This window comes from Hyperoodon ampullatus (assembly GCF_949752795.1).
Source record: "Hyperoodon ampullatus genome assembly, chromosome: 8".
Classification (NCBI taxonomy): domain Eukaryota; kingdom Metazoa; phylum Chordata; class Mammalia; order Artiodactyla; family Ziphiidae; genus Hyperoodon; species Hyperoodon ampullatus.
Window position 1 is genome coordinate 84,853,622 of NC_136921.1, and position 26,069 is coordinate 84,879,690.

The following is a 26,069-nucleotide window of genomic DNA, read 5'->3' on the forward strand; positions in this document are numbered from 1 at the left end:
CGGCTGGGCCCGTGAGCCATGGCCGCTGAGCCTGCACATCTGGAGCCTATGCTCCGCAACAGGAGAGGCCACAACAGTGAGAGGCGCACGTACCGCAAAAAAAAAAAAAAAAAAAAAAAAAGGCTTAACTAATAGCCATCTGCTATGTAGGTAAAACTTACATAGAGTATCTCACTTACTGATATTTTTTGTGTCTACACTAGCGTATCAGTAAAGGCTATTGTTTATGATCAAAAAAATAGCTTTATATGTAAAATGTAATGTATTTTTACTCAGAATGTAAATCTACCATATATTACTATTGTTAAAGTATCCCACTTTCTTTCTTCCTTGGGGAATTATTTTTGGCATTTTTGGGGAATTTGAATGTTTTTCTTTTAAAAACTCCACCATTTTAATCAAAATTTATTTTGTTTTCTAGGAGCAAAAAGATTGGATCAACTTGTCCTTGATTTTTCTCTATTTAAAGGTAATCTGCCTGCTTAGTTCACTAATCACAGACTTACTACAGTTTTCTGTTTGAGGTGGCAATCTACATTTGGTTGTTAAAATAGAAATTGTGTTATATAATGGCTAGACCTATAATGTCTTTTCTGATTGCCTCACAAGATGCAATCTAATCTCTCAAAGAAAAGAATAATTCACGTGATTTATGTCATGGAAATAAATATTAAAATAAATTCAGACTACATTTTTCATTTATGCTCCACAGAGTTTTGTTTTGTTTTCAGAAATGTATGAAAAATCTTTGCTGTTTTCGTCTGTTTGCCTGAAACTGTATTTTACTCATAGATTGAAGTATTGAAGCCATGGGAATAAAGGTTCAGCGTCCTCGATGTTTTTTTGACATCGCCATTAATAATCAACCCGGTAAGGAAATTAATGTCCCTATTTAACATTTATGTATAAGTACTTAATATTTTAAGTTAATAAAGAAATTTAAACCAACTACCTTCTTTTTTAGCTGGAAGAGTCGTCTTTGAATTATTTTCTGATGTGTGCCCCAAAACATGCGAGAACTTTCGTTGTCTTTGTACAGGTTTGTTGACATTTTCACTTGCCCTAATAGTAGTCCCATTTGACTTCAGTTTGCTTTGATTTTTTATTTAACATGTTTTAGATTTTTTCATGCATATTATTTCCTTCTCAGCATGCTGACTATGCAACATTTACTAGACATGAAAGTAATTCTTACACATATTAATTGTAATGGGATTGTATCTGAAATTGATTTCTACACTCAGTAGAAAAGCATGGGTGCTTTTTAAATGAATTTTTTTTTAATTCCTGAGGGAAGTTAAAATTCTGTAGTTTAAAGAAGTCTGTATAGGTCAAGAGAGGTGTATTTTACTGGGCAGAAGCTTTCATCATTAATTTTTTTTAACTTTCAAATGTTTTATTTATTTTATTTAAATTTTTCTTCTAGTTTTATTGATGTAATTGGCATATACTGCTGTATAAGTTTAAGGTGTACAGCATAATGATTTGATTTACTTGCATCATAAAGTGATTATCACAAAGTTTAGTGACCATCCATAATCTCATATAGATACAAAATTAAAGAAGTAGTGAAAAATTTTTTTCTTGTGATTTCATCATGAATTTTGCTTTAATACTAGTTCCTTAATTTCTTTTCCACTTAACAGCCTACTAATTTTTCTTCTTTGTAGGTGAAAAGGGGACAGGGAAATCAACTCAGAAGCCATTACATTATAAAAGTTGTCTCTTTCACAGAGTTGTCAAAGATTTTATGGTTCAAGGTGGTGACTTCAGTGAAGGTAAGACTTTGATTCCCACAAAGAAAATCATATATTTATATTCTTTGTTAAATACATGGATCTCAAAGTTAGACAAGTCTCTAGAAGTACTAGGCCAGTTTTCTTCTCAGCCCACTTAATCATTGGTCAAACAATTAGAAGTACTGGGAATTCCCTGTTGGTCCAGTGGTTGGGACACGGAGCTTTCACTGCCGAGGGTCTGGGTTCAGTCCCTGCTTGGGGAACTGAGATCCTGCAAGCCACCTGGCGTGGCCAAAAAAAAAAAAAAATTAGAAGTACTCATAGAAATAGATAAAAAGGAGGAAACACATAGGAAAAAATTTCATGTTTGATACATGAATTAATTTCAGAAATTTGCTTCTGGATAAAAAACAAAACACTATTCATCTCTTAGTAGCCTATCAGTGTTCATGTTTGATTTTGTCACAGCCAGTAATCCTTTACTACAGTATGGTTTTTACCTCTATTATTGTAAAAACATTGAAACCGTGTTTTTAAAGACACTTTGAGAAGCTACTAGTAATTTCTTTTAAAAGGCCTACATAATCATTAGGATCTGAACATTCTTTCTTCCACAGATCTTAATAAGCTTTGTTACACTCATACTGTTGAATCATAGAGGAGAGAAAGTAATTTGGGATCTTGTCAGTATTGACTTTAAGTTAAGGTCTTATAATTTGCTGTGAACGTTTGAGTATTGTTGATTCAAAGTCATTCAGGTAGCTACTCTGTAAGAAGCATTGTGTTTAGGTAGGACCTTCGAGGAGATTACTGATTTATCAGTTCTAAGAGTCCCATGTTTTTTCATTCTTAGGAAATGGACGAGGAGGGGAATCCATTTATGGAGGATTTTTTGAAGGTAAAAATGTTTATGTTTAAATTGTTTTTAATGTTTTCTAGTATTCATTTGATTTTTCTGTATTGAATCAATGATTATTGATATACTAATATCCAACTACCTTCAACTAAATGAAGTTAATTTTCTTGTGAAAATTTTATGTGATAGACTTTTTATAAAGGTAGGATTTTTTTGTGATTAGTACATTCGTACATTATATGACTTGAAGGGTTTCAGTGATCTGTAATAAACTTTTAGAATTGTAGTGCTAGAATAGGAACTTCCATAGCTTGATCTTAATCTTTATTAAAAGAGATTCAGCTATATTTCTTAGTGACAATATCAACATTTTTGTGCATCCTTTTTTTATGAAGATTTTTTTTTTAATCTTTGATATTCTGAATTTGGCTGTAATGTTTTTCCCAAATTTAAGTTTTCTGTCTGGAATTTTTTATTAATGTGAAGATCATTTGAAAGACTATAAACGTGATTGTGGAATTAATTTCATATTTCCCATCTTGCACTTTTGGGAGTCAGTGAGATTTTGTTTCACGTTCCACCTGCTTTTTTCCAATTCTAATCCAAGATTCGAAGACAATCTGCTGTTTCTACCATGGCAGAGATTAAGTTTAATGAGTGCCTCTCTGTGCTAAGAATAATATTGAAAGGGGGTTGATAAAGTGTTTGGATTTTATAGCAAGGGATTGAAAATTAGAAATATTTTAATCTGAAAAGATGGAGGAAATTGGCTAATATTGGATTTCTCTTCTTTTAACCTTTTATCTAAATTTTGTCTGACACTAAAGAGCACATGATATGAACACAAGATATGAAGAGGAATGAAAATGAATTTTTGGGGGGAGTTATACCTATAACTGAAAACTTTGCTTCTCTGTAGATGAGAGTTTTGCTGTTAAACACAACAAAGAATTTCTCTTGTCAATGGCCAACAGAGGGAAGGATACAAATGGCTCACAGTTCTTCATGTAAGAATTTATGATCTGATGATTTAAAATATCACTTTTTTGGTGTGTCGTTTCTCTGTGTGCCTGCTACTGATCACTAATAAATAGGAGAGGGATGTATGAGGGAGAGAATTTTTGAAGGAGGAAGAACAAAGAATTGTTGAAAGGGGAGTTGAACTGTACTGCTAAAGTTTTCAAAAGATGAAGACTTTTGTCAAGAGGACTCCAGAGCCAGCTTGAAGGGGTTGCATTCCCCCTGGCCAAATTAGGACAAGTTGAGCATTGATTATTTTGAAAATAAATAATTATGGTATCATATTATCAAATAAAATGGAAATCCAGGAGTCCATTCAGATATAAATAATAAATGAATAAATAACAAGGGAGAAAGAAAAACTGTTCCTTAGTAGAATGCAACTAATAAATGTAAAAGGAATTATAGAGTTAGAAATGTCCCTGTTTTGCAATCATCTCAGTACCATTGATTCAGGAAAGAATTACCTATGGATGGTAAATTTATAGGGTAAGTTTAACAAGGAACAGGATGTTTGCATTGAGTATCTCTTTGTAAATTACTTAATTATAAAGAGTAAAATACAGTTGTTCCTCATTATTCAAAGATTCTGTATTTGTGAATTTGCTTACTCACTAAATTTATTTGTAACCCAAAGTCAATAGTGCTAATGTTTTCCAGTTCTGACTACAAAAAAATTGTTACCAGGGCTCTTGTCAGCAATTCATACTTTTTATCATGTCCCAGGGGTAAAGATTTGCTCTCCTCTTCAATAACTGTAAACTCTTCTGGTCTCAGAAGAACTTAATCTGTCAGCATCATGTGGATTATTCTTGTGTTTTCTATTCCACATTTGTAACTCCCTTCAACAGTGAGAAATCTCCCTCCAAGTGTGTTCAGAATTTCTACTCATTTGTTGAATCCTGTATTTAAAAATTGCCATCCTATACTGCTGTGAAGAGTAACCTACTAACTGGAGTTCACTATTTATTTATAGCAATTTTTGTTTTTACAGTGAGGGTATGTAGTTACATTATCATGTTTAAAAATGACTTGGATTAGTACTTTTTAGTGTAAATTTTGTGTGGTTTTGTGACTCAAAATATGTTAAATTCATTTCCGATTACATTTCATTTGTTCTCCCTCTCAGGTTGATTTATTTCTTGCCCTTTTTTTTAAGCTTTTAAAACATTAACATGATTCCAAGAGTCAAAGCAAAGAGGATACTTCTGAAGTATCACTCCCACCTAACTCTTCACTCCATTCCCATTCCCCCATTTTTTTTTTTTTTTTTTTTTTTTTTTTTTTTTTGCGGTAGGCGGGCCTCTCACTGCTGTGGCCTCTCCCCCTGCGGAGCACAGGCTCAGTGGCCATGGCCCACGGGCCCAGCCGCTCCGTGGCACGTGGGATCTTCCCAGACCGGGGCACGAACCCGTGTCCCCTGCATCGGCAGGCGGACTCCCAACCACTGCGCCACCAGGGAAGCCCCCCCCATTTTTTTACATTTTTTTTTTCCACCACCTATCCATATTAGTAACCAGCTTCATTAGTTTCTGGTTTATTTTTCTGTATATCTTTTTACAAACATAAGCACAGATATATATTTTTTTCTTATTTTCCCTTTTTTCTTATACAATAGATAGCATACTGTATATGTTTTTTTCTTTTCACTTAATGATATAACCTAGAAATCACTCCATATCAGTTCATAGAGATCTTTCTCATTTTTTTTTCCCACAGATGCATAGTAGTCTGTTGCGTGTATATACTGCAGCTTATTCAGCCAATTGCCTATATACAGGTGTTTCTGATTTTTTAAATGAAAACAACTTATATCACATTTGTTGTAGGAAAATTAGAACACACAGATTAAAAGAAGAAAAACAATCCCATCCCCAGAGCATCTTTACATGCAATAAAAATACAGGTAGATAGTTGCATATAGTCTGTAATCAGCTTTTGGATGTAATATAAATTTCTTTGTACATCACTAAATATGAATTAACATGTTAATCCATTGTTTGAATGTACTGTGGTTTTATTTATTTAATCTTAGTTGTGAACATCTGGTTTGCTTCTTGTTTTCAGACTGCTACAGTGAACATTGTTGTACCTATTGTTTGACGAGTTTTTTAATTCTTTTATGTAAGTTGCTAGAAGTTTACTTAGTGAAATGTTTACACATTTTTAAGGCTATCCATATATATTGCTACATTGACTTCCAAAAGGAAGTGTGTAGTTTACTCTAGAGCAACAGTATGTAAGTGCCAGTTTCACCAGATCCTCAGCAACACTGAGTGTTATCATTTATTTTCACTTTTTAAAATAAAATCCCTCCTGTGCTTACCAAAACCCATATGTTAAATTCAAATAACCCTTCATGTATATTCTCAGACTCTTCCAACTGTTGGTTTCTCCTGACCTCTTTCCACTTCTAGATAACTATTCTTTACTACTTCTGCGTTCTGTTGTTTTTTAGAGGAAACAACTTCAGTTTTTAATCTTTTTTTAAATGTTTTATTGTTTTATATTAATTATATAATATACACTTTGCCATTTTAACCGTTTGTTCACTGCATGACTCACTGGTATTAATTACATTCACAGTGCTCTGCAACTACCACCACTGTTTTCCAAAACTATTTCATCATTCCAGAGAGTAGCCATTTCCCTTTCCCTCAGCCCCTGGTAACCTTTATTCTACTTCTGTCTCTATGAATTTGCCTATTCTATATATGTAAGTGGAATCATACAATATTTGTCCTTTTGTGTCTAACTTATTTCACTTAGCATGTTTTCAAGGTTCATCCATGTTTTATAGCATGTATCAGAACTTCATTCCTTTTTATGATTGAATATCATTCCATTATATATACATACCACATTTTGTTTATCCATATTCATTTGTTAGTGGGCATTTGGGTTGTTTTCACTTTTTGTCTCTTGTGAGTAATGCTGCAGTGAACATTGGCATATATTTTCGTTTCCCTGTTTTCAGTTCTTTTGGATAGATACCTAGGAATAGAATTTCTGGATCATATGGTAGTTCTATGGTTAGCTCTTTGAGGAACCACCAAACTGTTTTCCACAATGGCTACATCATTTCACATTCCCACCAGCATTATACAAAGAGTTCTAGTTTTTCCATTCTCATCAACACTTTTTCACGAATCTGAGAGTGACCACGAAAGCAATGCAAGTATTGGTTTAGGGGTTACAAATTAATTCTAGTGAGCAAGCCAGTGGACAAATACGTAATCTGTAAAGTGAGGATTGACTGTATCTTAATGCAAATTATATACACTAAATGTAACACAAATACATATATAGTGTACCACCTAGGTTTTTACATTTCTAGGTGGTTTTAGCAAGTTCAGGTGATCATAGCTGTTACAGTGAGAAAACAATAACAGGTTATTAGTTTTTAAAATACGGTGAACTTTTAAAAATACATGTATGTGTTAGAATTTTTTTTAGTGTGTGTTTTAATCAAAAGTTAGCTTAAATTGTGTTCCTTCTTCCAAATTTCTAATGCCTTTTTTGATAAGATTTTTAAAATAACAAATCTTGTACAATGCCCATATTCAGTCTGTTGTACCAGTGTGTCTTCATAGCTACTCAGACAGCAGCTTTCTTAGCTACAAAGCTTTAAGGTTGTTGTGGAGGAAAGAAGGATTTTTTAAAATTACTTTTTTCTAATTTTAGGTGTTGTCCAAATTTTTTTTTTTTTTTTTTTTTTTTTTTTTGCGGTACGCGGGCCTCTCACTGTTGTGGCCTCTCCCGTTGCGGAGCACAGGCTCCGGACGCGCAGGCTCAGCGGCCATGGCTCACGGGCCCAGCCGCTCCGCGGCACGTGGGATCTTCCCGGACCGGGGCACGAACCCGTGTCCCCTGCATCGGCAGGCGGACTCTCAACCGCTGCGCCACCAGGGAAGCCCATGTTGTCCAAATTTTAATGCAGGTATCTTTCTTCAATGTGAAGTTTACTTTATGTTAGGGATGACAAACTCAAATACCCATAGGTCTTAGGCAAGTAATATAAGGGAGTAAAGGCTGCTGGGACAAGAAACTTAATGATTAATCTCTGTATTAGAGAACGCAGGGATACTCAGCCTGACCAATTATTGCCACATGCCAGGTGCCATGTCTTTCCATGTTTTCAAAAGGGTCTGGAATCTGGATTTTTATATAGAAGTATCCATATTTTTAAGTCTTGGCAGCTAATTTAAAAATTTATAAACACTACATGGACCATTTCTGTTCAGGTCCAACAGAACATGTATGAGGACATCAGAATATGACCTGGGCTTTAACTGTTGCAAATGTTAAGATTGAAAAACACTGTTGTTAAACCCATAAACTGGTGAAATGGTTTGATAAATTATGGTATGCTCAGACAGTAGAACACTGTACAACCGTGGATATCAATAAGAACCCAGTTACATGCAAGAAACATGGATGGATAGAAATAACACCAAAATGTCAACTTTAATTTCATGTAAGTTTTCAACAGTGTATAGGTATTTCAGAACAAGATTTTGAAAATGCATTGTCGAAAGCATCTTGCATTTGATTCTATTTAAGGTTAAGGTAAATAAGATTCTATTATGTTAAGATAGCATATATATGATTTCTTTGTTTGCTACTTTGTTTCCAATGCAGTTATTTTCTTTTCCTTTTTAGAGATGCTAACTTTGTTTTTCTCTGACTTTGTTTTTATTCTTCTATCTGATGACTTCCAAAAGAACAACAAAACCAACTCCTCATTTAGATGGGTAAAGATTATTTTAATTTATTTTACAACCTACTTTAAATTAATATTAAAATAAGAAGCTTTTATTTAGTCATCTTTACTTGACTCTTTAGGCATCATGTTGTTTTTGGGCAAGTGATTTCTGGTCAAGAAGTTGTGAGAGAGATAGAAAACCAGAAAACAGATGCAGCTAGCAAACCATTTGCTGAGGTGCGGATACTCAGTTGTGGAGAGCTAATTCCCAAATCTAAAGGTAAAAAAAAGTATATATTTCTCTTTCTTAAAATCTGTTTGTTTGTTTATTTATTTATTTGGCTGTGTTGCGTCTTCATTGCTGCACGGGCTGTCTCTAGTTGCGGCTAGCAGGGGCTACTCTTGGTTGGGGTGCACGGGCTTCTCATTGAGGTGGCTCCTCTTGTTGCAGAGCGGGCTTTAGGCGCACAGGCTTCAGTAGTTGTGGCTCACAGGCTCTAGAGCGCAGGCTCAGTAGTTGTGGTGCACAGGCTTAGTTACTCTGCGGCATGTGGGATCTTCCCGGACCAGGGCTCGAACCCGTGTCTCCTGCATTGGCAGGCAGATTCTTAAGCACTGTGCCACCAAGGAAGTCCCTAAAAGCAAGTATATATTTCTGATAACTCTTACGCACACAAAACAAACACACTCTAATTAGTTGGCACGATCTTTACGCTAAAGTGAATATAAATATGAAGTTTTTGTGTTTTTAAATGTATTTTTGTGTTTTTCAGATGTGTTTTATCTTACTTCATACTTTGTTCATTTATCATGGAACTGCTTAACTTTCCTTGAATTATTTGCAGTAATTCATCCATCTGCTTCCACTTTATTTTTTGGGCTTTTTAAAAAGTGTAGTTGTCTAAATAGCGTGGTAAATAAATATTCTTCTAGGGAAAGAGACAGTGTGGGGAGGATGACAGTTGAAGAGATTAACATAGACTAATAAACTTTATGGGAATAAATTATTTCCCCTTCATGCACTGCTTAGATTCAGAAGCATCTGGCATGTTTGAGAAACTTTTACTTAGACAAGAACACTTGAAGTTAACACGACTGGTAGTTTGATATATTATCTGAAATGGTAGAACTTGGTTTTTTAAGTAAGTATTTTAAGCCTTTATATTATATAAGAAATATGTAACTGCTATTGTTTATTACAGATATTGAGCCTGACACTCTAAAAGTAATGGGGTGAGATTACCTTCAAATCTGTGTAGAAATATTATAATAAAATAAAATATTGAATTGACCTAATCTTCCTATTAATCGTCCAGAGAATAATAAATAATCTCAGTACTTAGTTTTTCATGGTTAACAAGAGAGTCTCTGTAATCTTTTCTGATCCTCACAAGAACTGTATAATATCAATATTATTTTCCTCATTTTACAGATATAGTCAAGGAGATTAGTATTTACCACATCAGGGAACTAACTAGACCTCAAGCCCAAGTTTGCTGGCTCCAGATCTAGAGCTTTTTCTGTTACATGTTGCTAACTCATTAAAGTCTTTAATATTCCTTTCAGAATTGCCCTAAGTATAATATTCTGTTCTCAAATTTTAGGTATACTGATGTGCTCTGTAATATGCACGTTTTATTTTGCTTTTCTTTAGTTCCCCAATCAGGGATTGAACCAGGGCCCACAGCAGTGAAAGTGCCGAGTCCTAACCACTGGACCGCCAGGGAATTCCCTGGAGAAGGCTTATTTTTAATTTTCTTTCTCTGCATTCCACTTTGATTCTAATGATTTCACTTTCTTCTCTGTTATGTCAAATATATACCTTGTAAACCATCACAGGAATATTGCTGCAGCTCACACTGGGACTGTTTAATTAACTTCTTGTGCGCAAGAGTCTGGCTATCTATCCTTATTTACAAACAGCATTTATAATGTATGCCTTGTGTTCGTGATGATTCAGAAAGAATGAAGTGTCGTTGAGTATCTTACCTTTTTTTGAAAAAATAGAAACTAAAAAGCAATCTATATTAATCTTTGCATATTTTAGACCCTGAATCTTCTGCTAATTAATTCTTCAAAGTGTTGTTAGTACAATTGGAATATTTTGGTTTAAGGCATTATTTCTTCCCACATCATCTAGAAAGTATTCATCTTTTATTCTGTACTTAACTGTTTTTTGGCTTTTTTCTTGTGTTTTGTAGTCTTCAAGGATCTTGTGTTAGGATCTATTCTCTGCTTATAAAAGCTAAGGATGCTGTGTGGTTTACATATTTAGAAGAGATAATTAAAAAGCTTACATCTTAAACCATAAATGTTATCATAGACTAATAAATTTGGCGTAAAGATTCTTTTGGTACTAAATGGTCAGTGTTTGAATATTTGCTGAAAGGAAGAGAAGGTGAATGAATGTCACTCTTTGTATATTATTATGTTTTTATAATATATTTTCACTTGAAGCAATAAATGCTAATTTTTCCCATGCCATTGTGGCCAGGAAGTTGTGCTGAAAGTTGATGTAGTGTTCTAGTGTGTGTTCCTCAGACTCATGCTAAGGAAGTATATCTTGCCCTTATCAGTTTCATCAGTTGGGGAAGATTTGGCCCTTTGTTACTGTCTGCACAGGAGTTACTGAAAGGCCAGATTTGTTTTGAGTCATACCTTCCATGCCTGCTCTGTTCTGGATCACACTATAGAAAGAGGAAAAGGTCTTTATGTTTGAGGTCACACAGTTTGGCACCTGTTACTCTACAGTCCTTCAATTACCATTCAGAACATTGGTCAGAATGGATTTTGTCATGCATCAATAAAATCTTTTTTTTTTTTTAGGCAGAGCTGTGTCTTCCATCCAATTTATAAGTTTGATGGCCTTCTTACAGTCTTAAATTGGACATAGTCAAAAAGCTTTGTGTAACACAGCGGTGTTCATCATCATCATCATATTTAAAACCTTGTTTGAGAGATACACACCCCACTTTAAAAAGAAATAAATACCGAATCTTTTTTTTTTCTTTTTCTGACTTCCTGAAAGAAAACAAAAAGACTTCTGAAGAAATCTGACTGTCTGGGCCCACCTGTAAGTGGTCTTGGTGAGTCTGGGTAATCATCCTGGGCCTTCCCTTTGCTGTTGTGAGATTGGAAATTCTACTCTTTGTGGCTATTTGAATGTGCCTGAGAAGGTTTGGAGTCAAGGGGAAGATCCTTCCAACAGATGCAGAGGAGGAACACAGGAGGCTAATCAAAACTGCAACCCTGTAGAGGCTATCAAGGGGCAGAGTGTAGGATAGAACACAGACCACTACCCTGATTAAGGTACTTCCTGGCTTTTCAAGAGTTACCATGATCTCAGATCATGCTGGTCTCCTCTCAGTTCCCTGCAGTTGTTAAAGAGAGGTCTGTCCACCTTTGCCATGCAGCATGAGTTGGGGATGATGATACACTACAGAGTACATAGAAACACAAGTGCTGAGTTATGGCAGCATGGCAATAAATAAATAGTTATATGAGCAGAAATCTTGCATATATGTGGTAGAAAACAGATTACCTGGCAGTACAGAAAGAAGAGCACAATAGAGGAAGCAGCTGGTGAATCTTGTACTCAGGAGACAGTAGAAAAGATCAGACACTCATTTGTATGGTGACAGGATCCCATTTCAGTGTCTTTATCCTGGAATTAAGAGCCATGGTGATAGCACTTTTAATGGAGAATAGTGGGATGTTAAACTTCGAAACTGTTTAGAGGGGAGACCCAGTATTTTTGAAATGAAAAGAGGTTCATCTGAGGTATAGTTCTCTTCTTTATTTCAAAACTTATTTTGATGATGGCCTTGAAATTTCCTTCAATATAAAGGTTTCACGTGAAATTCATTGGTATAAAATTTATACCTCTCAAAAAACTAGTAAAGCAGCATTTTCTTACCATATGTTCTTACAAGTAAAATGTTCTGGAAGTTTGTTTTTTCACCTTAACAACATACTAGTAAAGTCAGTACCCAGTAGTACTACACCACATCCTACCTCCCCTCCCAACAAAGGTCAGTGAACAGGGTTGGGAATTTCTTTTACATAGTGATTGATAAGCAAACTGCATAATCTAAATAATCTAAAATAAACTAACCAGAAGTGGCCCAAGAGTTAAAAAGTGTTGCTCTTTTATCTTAAGGATGGTTATATGCTTATAAATGATACTTTGAAATAGACTTTAAGTGGTTAAGCAGGAAGTAGGGTTTTTTGGAGAACAGGGTGACAACAGTTGTTGTCAGACTTGGGAGTTTTAAAATTTAATACATTGATTTTGTTCAAAATTTAGAAAGCATAAAAGGATAATGAAAAGTCTTTTTCCCATTTCTGCCCATCAGTTTCCATTCTCAAATTTTCTGTACCATTCTACGTGTAGTGAGTGTTGATAATATTAGATAAATACCTAGAAATAGAATTAACAGATTATAGGGGTTATGCATTTGTACTGTTGGTAGGCACTGCCACTAGAATATAGGGAAGTTAATTTCCCCTTGCCCTTTGCAGAGCCACATAATATCAAACTCTTTAATCTTTGCCAGCCTAATTACAGGGTTGGTGGTGGTGGTTGTTGTTGTTGTTCTTTTTTTTTTTTTTTTTTTTTTTTGTGGTACGCGGGACTCTCACTGTTGTGGCCTCTCCCGTTGCGGAGCACAGGCTCCGGATGCACAGGCTCAGCAGCCATGGCCCACGGGCCTAGCCGCTCCGCAGCATGTGGGATCTTCCCGGACCGGGGCACGAACCCGCGTCCCCTGCATTGGCAGGCGGACTCTCAACCACTGCGCCACCAGGGAAGCCCCTGTTGTTGTTCTTAAAGCTGGTTTAAATAAGCATTTCTCTAAGGTATTTGATGTTATCATCTCCTTAGGAGCCATTTATATTTGTTTTTATATGAGTTGATTGTTAATTGCTTTGCCTCATATTTTTACTCAACTCCAAGCCTCCTTGTATTTCCTTTTGTTTGGAGAAATTAGCCATTTTTTTAAGGGTAGGTCTGCTGGTAACTATCTTAGTTTTCTGAAGATGTCTTTATTTCCCTTTCTTTCATGATGGGTATTTTCACTAGATGTAGAATTCTGGGTTGGCAGTTCTTTCAACACATAAAAAAGTGTTAGGCCACTTCCTTCTGGCCTCTGTGGTTTCAAGTGAGAAGTCTGTTGTCATTCAAATCGTTGTTCCCTGTAGGTAATGAGGGAATTTTCTGCCATTATTATTTAAAAATTTTTTTTAATTTCAAATTTTTCTCCTGGGATTCCAATAACACAAATGTTAGATCTTTTGTTTATTGTTCTACAGGTCTCTGAGGCTCTGTTCATTTTTTGTTTGTTTTTTTTATTTTCTCTGATGTTGTGGTTGGGTAATTTCTATTGGTCTGTCTCTGGATCGCTAACAGTTTCCCTGTCATCCCCACTCTGATATTGAGCACATTTTATTTCAGTTATTGTATCATTGTATTTTTCAGTTCTAAAATTCCTTTTGATGCTTTATATCTTCTTTTCTCCTGAGATTTTTAACTTTTTTTCATTTGTTTAAAGAACATTAATAATTGCTTGTGGAAGCATTTTTAAGATGGCTTTTTAAAACTCCTTGTTAATTCCAACATGTGAGTCTTCTGGGTGTTGGCATCTTTTGACTTTTTTCTTACTTAAGTTGTGATTTTGCTTGAAAATGGTTCTTGAAATTATTAGTGATTTTTTTTTTTTAATTTTGTCCTGGAAATTTGGGGTATTGTATGTTATGAGACTCGGATTCTGTTTATGTTTTCTATTTTTAGCAGGCAGTCACCTTATATAGGTTTAGCATGTAGGTCCTGGCCTCCTTTTGTAGATTGTGGTTTCAATGATAATTCAATTTCCAGAGCCCTTGCAGTACTATTCTGGTTTCATTTGTATGCTACTGAAAAACGATGCTATTCAACACTGTAGTTTAATTCTCAAACCTTTTGCCATATTAGTTCTGGTTAGTTTAACTTGGGGGTCTCCTCCCAGGACTTCATCTATAAATTTAAAGAATCTTTTTCTCTAGCTTCCTTCTCTGAAATCTGTGCCACCTGCTGGTGCAGTGAAGGGAGCTGAAGCCCAGGCTTCCCACTTTGTCTCTACTGACATCACTCTGGCAAGGGAAGGGGAACACTGCTTGAAGGGGAGGGTACCGGAAATCCAAATTCTCTACTTTGTCTCTGCTGATAGAGCCAAGAGGGAGTTGGTGAACCTTTTTTTAAAATTTTCCCCCTTAGTATTTGCTTAGAGTAAAGCAGGTATTGGTGACAAATTTTTTGTCCTGCTAAACCATCTTTTTTCTATTTCTCTGTCTGGAGAGAGCGGGCCTTTCTTGGGGCTTTTAAAAACCTGTACCCATTGGCATTTCTGAGGTGCAGGCTTCTCCAGCGTGATGTCTAGGGTATATGGGAGACAGATTGAAAACTACCATGTCACCTTCAAATCCAGAGATCCCTGGCCACTCTGCCTTCTTTCTACCTTTCAGAGTCTTCTTATGTTTGTTTCTTTTTGTATTATGTCTAGGATTTCTACTTAAACTTAGCAGGAGGATAGGAAGAGATGAATCTATTCCATCTTCACAATTTCTCCATTCCTTTCTTTATACTTTTAAAGTGTTGTAAAAAAATCTTCCCTTTTATATCCAGAATCTACTCATCCTTAAATTACACCTATAAAGGAGTTTGTTCAGTGCTTACTATCACTTTGTAAGCACTCTACAGATACTACTCCACACTACTTTTTCCTGCCCCTATTTCAAATCCTAACATAGTTCTGCTATACTGCTTGTTTTGAAAGCATGCATTTATTCCATTCAGTTGATACATTAGAAGACAATTTGAACATAACATCAGTTTCACCTATGCCTATGCATGCTCTTGTCTACAAGAAATACTGAGTGCAGAAAACCATACACAGTTGAACAGCTTTACAGGAATACACAAAAATTACACATACACAGGGGAGTTCCCTGGTGGCCTGGTGTTAGGATTTGGCGCTTTCACTGCCCCATGGCCCGGGTTCATTCCCTGGTCGGGGAACTGAGATCCTGCAAGCTGTATGACACAGCCAAAAAAAAAATATTTACACATACACACACCTCACACATCTACTAAGCTACCTCAGTTCATCACTTGTGTTATGAGCCACGCCTAACTACCGTTTGTACTAAAACTTTCCATCTAATTTCATATCACCCCCCCTTGCACTAACTTTACAGTAACTCACAAGCTGTAGCCCTACTGACATTCACTTCCACAAGCAAGCCCATGCTTTTCTCAAAGTGCTGTATTTATTGTCGTATTTATGTATTTCTTAACTATTTAACACGTGTGAAAGCTCTGTTGCTATTTTTATTAGTTTTCTATCTTTTTTTTTAATGTGTCACTGATGAAGTTTTTGAGTTTTGTGCCCCTAACCCCATTTTTCCTATAAGCCTTGTGGTTTTTATTGTACAGTTTTTCATGGTACAGTGATTTATAGAAATGCATATGTTGGGGGACTTCCCTGGCGGTCCAGTGGTTAACACTCGCACTTCCAGTGCAGGGGGCGCGGGTTCGATCACGGGTTGGGGAACTAAGATCCCACATGCCACGCAGCAGGGCCAAAAAATTTAAAAAAAGAAAAAGAAAAGAAAAGAAAAAGAAATGCATATGCTGTCTAACAGCAGAACTGACTGTGCTTCTCCAAACCCTTTCTACTTTACTCTTGTCCTTATTGACCATATTCACTATTAAATCTATATATAATTTATAGTCAGAGTTTCTAGAAAATTTATTACAACTCAGTGTATGTTTTCAGATGCTGTTTGCTATTAAATTCACACTTGTTGGTCTTATTTTCCAAATAGACAGTAAGCTCTGTGAGGGCAGAAGTTTGCTATGGAACTTCCCCATTTATACTCTACGATTCTTTCCCTCCATGTCCTGGCATCATGTTAAATATATATCTATGTACTATTCACTTAAACATACTTGTTGATCTGAGAAGGATAAAATTTCATTCAGATTCACGATGTGCCTAAGTCATATTTTTAAATTTAGGTTAACACAAATTTTGAAACTCAAGGTACATTCTGTTAGAACTAATATTGATATTGTCATGTCTCTATTTCTTTCTTCTTCCTCTTCTGTTTTTAACTGCTCTTTCTCAGTCATTTTATCTTTTTTCTGAGCAGATTCATAGGAAAAGGGGACATAAATTAAATTTCACTAAAAAATAATGTTGAGAAACATGAAAAGAGGGAGCCTTTCAACCTTAGAGCTTTCTAGGTTCTATTCCAAGGCATCCTCCCTAAAAATACAGTTTATTTTCCTTTTATAGTTCATATCATCTAATACGTGGGCAAATTATATTACCCTAAAAATAGTTATAAATCTTTTTTATGATTTTCTGTATTGTTGTGATATTTTGCTTCACTCAAATGCTTACATGAAAAGTGAAGTGAAAACTAAATAATGGTTATTTGAAATATATTTAATACATTTGGTGGGGAGAATGGGCTTGCTTTTTTTTTTTTTTTTTTTGGTAAGGTTAGATTGTTTATTTGAGATTTTTCTTGTTTCTTGAGGTAGGGTTGTATTGCTATAAACTTCCCTCTTCGAACTGCTTTTGCTGCATCCCATAGGCTATGGATCATCGTGTTCTCGTCATTTGTCTCTAGGTATTTTTTGATTTCTTAAGTCATCTCTTGGTTATTTATTAACATATTGTTTAGCCTCCACATGTTTGTGTTTTTTACATTGTTTTCCCTGTAATTTATTTCTCATCTCATAGAGTTGTGGTCGGAAAAGATGTTTGATATGATTTCAGTTTTCTTAAATTTACTGAGGCTTGATTTGTGACCCAAGATGTGATCTATACTGCAGAATGTTCCGTGCACACTTGAGAAGAAAGTGGAATCTGCTGTTTTTGGATGGAATGTCCTATAAATATCAATTAAATCTGTCTGGTCTATTGTGTCATTTAAAGCTTGTGCTTCCTTATTAATTTTCTGTCTGGATGATCTGTCCATTGGTGTAAATGAGGTGTTAAAGTCCCCCACTATTATTGTGTCACTCTCAATTTCCTCTTTTATAGCTGTTAGCATTTGCTTTATGGATTGAGGTGCTCTTGTGTTGGTGTATATATATTTATAATTATTATATCTTCTTCTTGTATTGATCCCTTGATCATTTTGTAGTGTCCTTCTTTATCTCTTACAACGTTATTTTAAGGTCTGTTTTATCTGTTATGAGTATTACTACTACAGCTTTCTTCTGATTTCCATTTGCATGGAATATCGTTTTCCATCCCCTCACTTTCAGTCTGTATGTGTCCCTGGGTCTGAAGTGGGTCTTTTCTTTTTTTTCCTGTGTTGTACAATATATTCTTGTATCTTATTTATTTATTTTTTTTATACAGCACGTTCCTATTAGTCATCAGTTTTATACACATCAGTGTATACGTGTCAATCCCAATCGCCCAATTCATCACAACACCACCACCACCACCCCGCAGCTTTCCGCCCTTGGTGTCCATACGTTTGTTCTCTACATCTGTGTCTCAATTTCTGCCCTGAAAACGGGTTCATCTGTACCATTTTTCTAGGTTCCACATATATGTGTTAATATACAATATTTGTTTTTCTTTTTCTGACTTACTTCACTCTGTATGACAGTCTCTAGATCCATCCACGTCTCAACAAATGACCCAATTTCGTTCCCTTTTATGGCTGAGTAATATTCCATTGTATATATGTACCACAACTTCTTTATCCATTCGTCTGTCGATGGGCATTTAGGTTGCTTCCATGACCTGGCTATTGTAAATAGTGCTGCAGTGAACATTGGGGTGCATGTGTCTTTTTGAATTGTGGTTTTCGCTGAGTATATGCCCAGTAGTGGTCTTGCTGGATCATGTGGTAATTCTATTTTTAGTTTTTTAAGGAACCTCCATACTCTTCTCTATAGTGGCTGTATCAGTTTACATTCCCACCGACAGTGCAAGAGGGTTCCCTTTTCTCCACACCCTCTCCAGCATTTGTTGTTTGTAGATTTTCTGATGAAGCCCATTCTAACTGGTGTGAGGTGATACCTCGTTGTAATTTTGGTTTGCATTTCTCTAATAATTAGTGATGTTGAGCCGCTTTTCATGTGCTTCTTGGCCATCTGCATGTCTTCTTTGGAGAAATGTCTATTTAGGTCTTCTGCCCATTTTTAGATTGGGTTGTTTGTTTTTTTAATATGGAGCTGCATGGGCTGTTTATGTATTTTAGAGATTAATCCTTTGTCTGTTGATTCGTTTGCAAATATTTTCTCCCATTCTGAGGCTTGTCTTTTTGTCTTGTTTCTGGTTTCCTTTGCTGTGCAAAAGCTTTTAAGTTTCATTAGGTCCCATTTGTTTACTTTTGTTTTTATTTCCATTACCCTAGGAGGTGGATCAAAAAAGATCTTGGCTGTGATTTGTGTCAAAGAGTGTTCTTCCTATGTTTTCCTCTAAAAGTTTTATAGTGTCCGGTCTTACATTTAGGTCTTTAATCCATTTGGAGGTTATTTTTGTGTATGGTGTTAGAGAGTTTTCTAATTTCATTCTTCTACATGTAGCTGTCCAGTTTTCCCAGCACCACTTATTGAAGAGACTGTCTTTTCTCCATTGTATATGTTTACCTCCTTTGTCATAAATTAGTTGACCATAGGTGCATGGGTTTATCGCTGGGCTTTCCATCTTGTTCCATTGATGTATGTTTCTGTTTTTGTGCCAGTACCATATTGTCTTGATGACTGTAGCTTTGTAGTATAGTCTGAAGTCAGGGAGTCTGAGTCCTCCAGCTCCGTTTTTTTCCTTCAAGACTGCTTTGGCTATTCGGGATCTTTTGTGTCTCCATACAAATTTTAAGATTTTTTGTTCTAGTTCCGTAAACAATGCCATTGGTAATTTGATAGGGATTGCATTGAATCTGTAGATTGCTTTGGGTAGTATAGTCATTTTCACAATATTGCTTCTTCCAATCCAAGAACATGGTATATCTCTCCATCTGTTGGTATCATCTTTAATTTCTTTCATCAGTGTCTTATAGTTTTCTGCATACAGGTCTTTTGTCTCCCTAGGTAGGTTTATTCCTAGGTATTTTATTCTTTTTGTTGCTGTGGTAAATGGGAGTGTTTCCTTAATTTCTCTTTCAGATTTTTCATCATTAGTGTATAGGAATGAAAGAGATTTCTGTGCATTAATTTTATATCCTGCAGCTTTACCAAATTTATTGATTAGCTCTAGTAGTTTTCTGGTGGCATCTTTAGGATTCTCTATGCATAGCATCATGTCATCTGCAAACAGTGACAGTTTTATTTCTTTTCCTATTTGTATTCCTTTTATTTCTTTTTTGTCTCTGATTGCCGAGGCTAGGACTTCCAAAACTATGCTGAATAATAGTGGTGAGAGTGGACATCCTTGTCTCGTTCCTGATCTTAGAGGAAATGCTTTCAGTTTTTCACCATTGAGAATGATGTTGGCTGTGGGTTTGTCGTATATGGCCTTTATTATGTTGAGGTAGGTTCCCTCTATGCCCACTTTCTGGGGTGTTTTTATTATAAATGGGTGTTGAATTTTGTCAAAAGCTTTTTCTGCATCTATTGAGATGATCATATGGTTTCTATTCTTCAGTTTGTTAATATGTTGTGTCACATTGATTGATTTGCATATATTGAAGAATCCTTGCATCCCTGGGATAAATCCCACTTGACCATGGTGTATGATCCTTTTAATGTTCTGTTTGCTAGGATTTTGTTGAGGATTTTTACATCTATATTCATCAGTGATATTGGTCTGTATTTTTCTTTTTTTGTACTATCTTTGTCTGGTTTTGGTATCAGGGTGATGGTGGCCTCATAGAATGAGTTTGGAAGTGTTCCTTCCTCTGCAATTTTTTGGAAGAGTTTGAGAAGGATGGGTGTTAGCTCTTCTCTAAATGTTTGATAGAATTCACCTGTGAAGCCATCTGGTCCTGAACTTTTGTTTGTTGGAAGATTTTTAATCACAGTTTCAATTTCAGTGCTTGTGGTTGGTCTGTTCATATTTTCTCTTTCTTCCTGGTTCAGTCTTGGAAGGTTATACCTTTCTAAGAATTTGTCCATTTCTTCCAGGTTGTCCATTTTATTGGCATGGAGTTGCTTGTAGTAGTCTCTTAGGATGCTTTGTATTTCTGCGGTGTCTGTTGTAACTTCTCCTTTTTCATTTCTAATTTTATTGATTTGAGTCCTCTCCTGCTTTTTCTTGATGAGTCTGGCTAATGGTTTATCAATTTTGTTTATCTTCTCAAAGAACCAGCTTTTAGTTTTATTGATCTTTGCTTTTGTTTTCTTTGTTTCTATTTCAGTTATTTCTGCTCTGATCTTTATGACTTCTTTTCTTCTGCTAACTTTGGGTTTTGTTTGTTCTTCTTTCTCTAGTTCCTTTAGGTGTAAGGTTAGATTTTCTTGAGGTAGGCTTGTATAGCTATAAACTTCCCTCTTAGAACTGCTTTTGCTGCATCCCATAGGTTTTGGATCGTCGTGTTTTCGTTGTTATTTTTTTCTAGGGATTTTTTTATTTCCTCTTTGATTTCTTCAGTGATCTCTTGGTTATTTAGTAATGTGGTGTGTTTAGCCTCCATGTCTTTGAGTTTTTTACATTTTTTCCCCTGTAATTCATTTCTAATCTCATAGCGTTGTGGTCAGAAAAGATGCTTGATATGATTTCAGGTTTCTTAAATTTACTGAGGCTTGATTTGTGACCCAAGATGTGATCAATCCTGGAGAATGTTCCGTGCGCACTTGAGAAGAAAGTGTTATCTGCTGTTTTTGGATGGAATGTCCTATAAATATCAATTAAATCTATCTGGTCTATTGTTTCATTTAAAGCTTGTGTTTCCTTATTAAATTTCTGTTTGGATGATCTGTCCATTGGTGTAAGTGACCTGTTAAAGTCCCCCACTATTATTGTGTCACTGTCAGTTTCCTCCTTTACAGCTGTTAGCAGTTGCCTTATATATTGAGGTGCTCCTGTGTTGGGTGCATATAAATTTATAATTATTATATCTTCTTCTTGGATTGATCCCTTGATCATTATGTAGTGTCCTTCCTTGTCTCTTGTAACTTTCTTTATTTTAAAGTCTATTTTATCTGATATGAGCATTGCTACTCCAGCTTTCTTTTGATTTCCATTTGCATGGAATATCTTTTTCCATCCCCTCACTTTCCGTCTGTATGTGTCCGTAGGTCTGAAGTGGGTCTCTTGTAGACAGCATATATATGGGTCTTGTTTTTGTATCCATTCAACAAACCTGTGTCTTTTGGTTGGAGCATTTAATCCATTCACGTTTAAGGTAATTATCAATATTTATGTTCCTATGACCATTTTCTTAATTGTTTTGGGTTTGTTTTTGTGGGTCCTTTTCTTCTCTTGTGTTTCCCACTTAGAGAAGTTCCCTTAGCATTTGTTGTAGAGCTGGTTTGGTGGTACTGAATTCTCTTAGCTTTTGCTTGTCTGTAAAGCTTTTGAGATTTCTCCATCGAATCTGAGTGAGATCCTTACCAGGTAGAGTAATCTTTGTTGTAGGTTCTTCCCTTTCATCACTTTAAGTATATCATGCCACTCCCTTCTGGCTTGTAGAGTTTCTGCTGAGAAATCAGCTGTTAACCTTATGGGAGTTTCCTTGTATGTTATTTGTCGTTTTTCCCTTGCTGCTTTCAATAATTTTTCTGTGTCTTTAATTTTTGCCAGTTTGATTACTGTGTGTCTCGGCGTGTTTCTCCTTGGGTTTATTCTGTATGGGACTTGCTGCGCTTGTTGGACTTGGGTGGCTATTTCCTTTCCCATGTTAGGGAAGTTTTCGACTGTAATCTCTTCACATATTTTCTCTGGTCCTTTCTCTCTCTCTTCTCCTTCTGGGACCTCTGTAATGCGAATGTTGGTGTGTTTAATGTTGTCCCAGAGATCTCTTAGGCTGTCTTCATTTCTTTTCATTCTTTTTTCTTTTTTTTTTTTGCGGTACACGGGCCTCTCACTGCTGTGGTGTCTCCCGTTGTGGAGCACAGGCTCCGGACGCACAGACTCAGCGGCCATGGCTCACGGGCCTAGCCACTCCGCGGCATGTGGGATCTTTCCACACCGGGGCACGAACCCGTGTCCCCTGCATCGGCAGGCGGACTCTCAACCACTGCGCACCAGGGAAACCCTCATTCTTTTTTCTTTATTCTGTTCCGTGGCAGTGAATTCCATCATTCTGTCTTCTAGGTCACTTATCCGTTCTTCTGCCTCAGTTATTCTGCTGTTGATTCTTTCTAGTGTATTTTTCATTTCAGTTATTGTATTGTTCATCTCTGTTTGTTTGTTCTTTAATTCTTCTAGGTGTTTGTTCTTTAATTCTTCCAGGTCTTTGTTAAACATTTCTTGCATATTCTCCATCTTTGCCTCCATTCTTTTTCCGAGGTCCCAGATCATCTTCACTATCATTATTCTGAATTCTTTTTCTGGAAGTTTGCCTATCTCCATTTAGTTGTTTTTCTGGGGTTTTATCTTGTTCCTTCATCTGGTACATAGTCCTCTGCCTTTTCATTTTGTCTGTCTTTCTGTGAATGGGTTTTTCGTTCCACAGGCTGCAGGACTCTGTAGTTCTTGCTTCTTGGGCTTGCCTTTTAACGAAACCAACTTCAGTGTATTTCTCAGGAAAGAATCACAATGCAAAATAAATATAAATTGGAGTTGGTGAATAAAGCTTTGTTAATCATGGGGAAGAGCATTACTATGTTTTGTCAAGGAATTTTAACAGCTGTATTCTGTGCTTATGTGGAATACTTTTATTTTGTCTCCATATTATATGGCATCAGATATTTGTATCTAGAGTTACTCATGTTCATTATGAATTTATTTTCTTCCTTGGGTTTCTTTAAGTTTGATTCTCCCCCCTCCCACCTCCACCCCTCAGGTTTTTAGTGTATGCAAGTAGGTTTTTCAGTTTGCATACCCATACTGCCTCACCATCAGCAGTGGTCTTGGGATCAGATTAACAGTTGGACTCATGAGACAAGATAGGCTTCACTCAGCACTAAGCTTATTTATCATTAAGAAAGGGTACAAGACAGGAAACAGCACAGCTTGAACAGCAGCATCATAGTAGGGATGTCATGAGTTCTAGGCAGAGCTTGCATATATCCCAGGCCTCTCGGCTTAATAGGTTCATGGTCCTGAGGAGCATGACTGGGTGACGAAGACCACCTAATAAGTTCATTGCAGCTATTACCTCTTGAGTTCCTTCAGCTTTTATACCTTGTTCCCATTCTCCAGTGCAGCAGCATCTCTTCGGTATCAGAGAGATAATCGTAACACTGAACCACAGACCCTTGGGCAAGTACACGGTAACTCCAGCCAGATTCTCATTTATCTCTGTAACTCAGTACACTCCTATGAATTCTGAGTTAAGAGTTTCAAGAGGGACTTCCCTGGTGGTGCAGTGGTTAGGAATCCTCCTGCCAATGCAGGGGAGGGACACTGGCTCGATCGCTGGTCCAGGAAGATCCCACATGCCGTGGAGCTTAGAACTAAGCCCGTGCGCCACAACTACTGAGCCCGTGTGCCACAACTGCTGAAGCCTGCACGCCTAGAGCCTGTGCTCCGCAACAAGAGAAGCCACCACAATGAGAAGCCTGTGCACCACAATGAAGAGTTAGCCTCCACTCACCACAACTAGATAAGGCCCCAATGCAGTCATAAGTAAATACGTTTAATTTGGCCAAGTGCCAAATCCTCAGGTGTTCTGAAGCTAACAAAGGTTACAAACCAGCTGTTAACCCTTTCAATTAAGGTCTGTAAACAGACAGCCAACAGTCGGTCCAAAGGTATTTTCTTTGTCCCCTTTGATTTTTTTTTTAATTATGGAAAATACTAACATATACAAAAGTGATTGAAATTGTATAACAAATCACCCATGTTCATTACCCATCTTTACCAGTTAATTTATGGCTAGTCTCATGTTACCTATCCTTGGACAGTTCTCCATTTCCTGTTTGAAGCAAATTCTAGACATAACATTTTATTGATAAATATTTCACTATCTAAAAGGTGATTCTTCTGAAAAAATAATCATACCATAATCATACGCAGACATAATATACACATACGTTCCTAAATGTCAGAAATCCTTACAATGTTCAAATTTCTAATTGTTTAGTTAATCTTAATTTTTTGATGTTTGAATTTGAATCCAAATCAGGTTCAAACATTTGGGTTGGTGTTGTAAATTTTTTTTGTTTTTAATAGATTATCCCACCATTTCTTTTTATGTTTCTTGAGATTTATTTGTTGAACAAGCTAGGTCATTTGTCCTGTAGTGTTTCTTTCCCATTATTGCACACACTGAATTTTACGGATTGCATCCTTGTGTTATGTAATGTGTTCCTTCTGTGCTTCTATTTCGTATAACTTTGTAGTTAGATCTAGAAAATTGATCAGATATAGTTTTTTTTTTTAAAGTTATTGAGACTTATTTTATTTTTATTTATTTATTTATTTATTTTCAGAAGATGTTGGGGGTAGGAGTTTATTAATTAATTAATTTATTTTTGCTGTGTTGGGTCTTCGTTTCTGTGCAAGGGCTTACTCTAGTTGTGGCAAGCGGGGGCCACTCTTCATCGTGGTGCGCGGGCCTCTCACTATCGTGGCCTCTCTTGTTGAGGAGCACAGGCTCCAGACGCGCAGGCTCAGTAGTTGTGGCTCACGGGCCTAGTTGCTCCGTGGCATGTGGGATCCTCCCAGACCAGGGCTCGAACCCGTGTCCCCTGCATTAGCAGGCAGATTCTCAACCACTGCACCACCAGGGAAGCCCCGATCAGATATAGTCTTGATTTTTTAAAATTCTATTTGATGGGAGCAAGAGTCACTTAAGACAGGTTGTCTCTGTGCTCTGCAGTGGCCACTGGTGGGCAGTGCCTCCTTAGGAGTTGTGAAATGGTGATATTCTAACTCTGTAATTCCTTATTCATTTATTCTTGGAGTACTTTTGATAAAGAGCATCTTCCCTTCATCTACTCTTTGGTTAGCCAGTGGAACAGTTCATATACGATAAGAAGGATAAATGCTTTATATTTTATTTACCTATATCATTATGAACTGATGGATTCTAGTATATTTTGTGTTCCACTGTATTGAAGTTATCCATATATCCATATTGTCCCATCTTTAGTCTGAATTCACTTACTTCTTTTTTAATTAAGGCATAATGGACTTAAAATATCCTATTGATTTCAGGTATACAACAGTGATTTGATATTTTTATACATTACAAAATGATCACCATAATAAGTCTAGTTACTCTCTGTCACCATACAGAGATATTATAATATTATTGACTATATTCCCTGTGCTCTACACTACATCCCCATGACTTATTTTATAACTGGAAATTTGTACCTCTTAATCCCATAAACCTGTTTCCCCATCCCCTTAATCGCCTTCTCCTCTGGCAAACACTAGTTTCTTCACTGTATCTATGAGTCTGTTTCTGTTTTGTTATGTTTGTTCATTTGTTTTGTTTTTTAGATTCCACATATAATTGAAATCACACAGTATTTGCCTTTTTCTGTCTGACTTATTTCACTTAGCATAATACCCTCTAGATCCATCCATGTTGTCACAAGGTGTAGGAGCTCCTTCCTTTTTATGGCAAAGTAATATTCCATTGTGTGTGTGTGTGTGTGCACGCACACGCGTGTGCAAGCTACATCTTC

The 26,069-nt window shown here is 36.3% G+C and overlaps 1 protein-coding gene across 4 annotated transcripts in view; it reads left to right on the plus strand.

Annotated features, from left to right (window-relative positions):
- Positions 1 to 792: 792 nt before the first annotated feature.
- Positions 793 to 26,069, plus strand: part of PPIG (peptidylprolyl isomerase G) — a 32,288-nt gene continuing 7,011 nt past the window's right edge. The window contains exons 1-7 of one of the 4 annotated variants that reach the window (XM_079710315.1): positions 793 to 870; positions 965 to 1,039; positions 1,671 to 1,778; positions 2,593 to 2,637; positions 3,515 to 3,602; positions 8,340 to 8,369; positions 8,461 to 8,600. In XM_079710315.1, the coding sequence (XP_079566441.1) occupies positions 810 to 870; positions 965 to 1,039; positions 1,671 to 1,778; positions 2,593 to 2,637; positions 3,515 to 3,602; positions 8,340 to 8,369; positions 8,461 to 8,600 (547 nt within the window). In that variant the 5' untranslated portion in view covers positions 793 to 809. Of the gene's footprint in view, positions 871 to 964; positions 1,040 to 1,670; positions 1,779 to 2,592; positions 2,638 to 3,514; positions 3,607 to 8,339; positions 8,370 to 8,460; positions 8,601 to 11,363; positions 11,407 to 26,069 lie in introns of those variants that run through there. The other 3 variants (XM_079710314.1, XM_079710317.1, XM_079710316.1) reach the window with 3 other exon arrangements.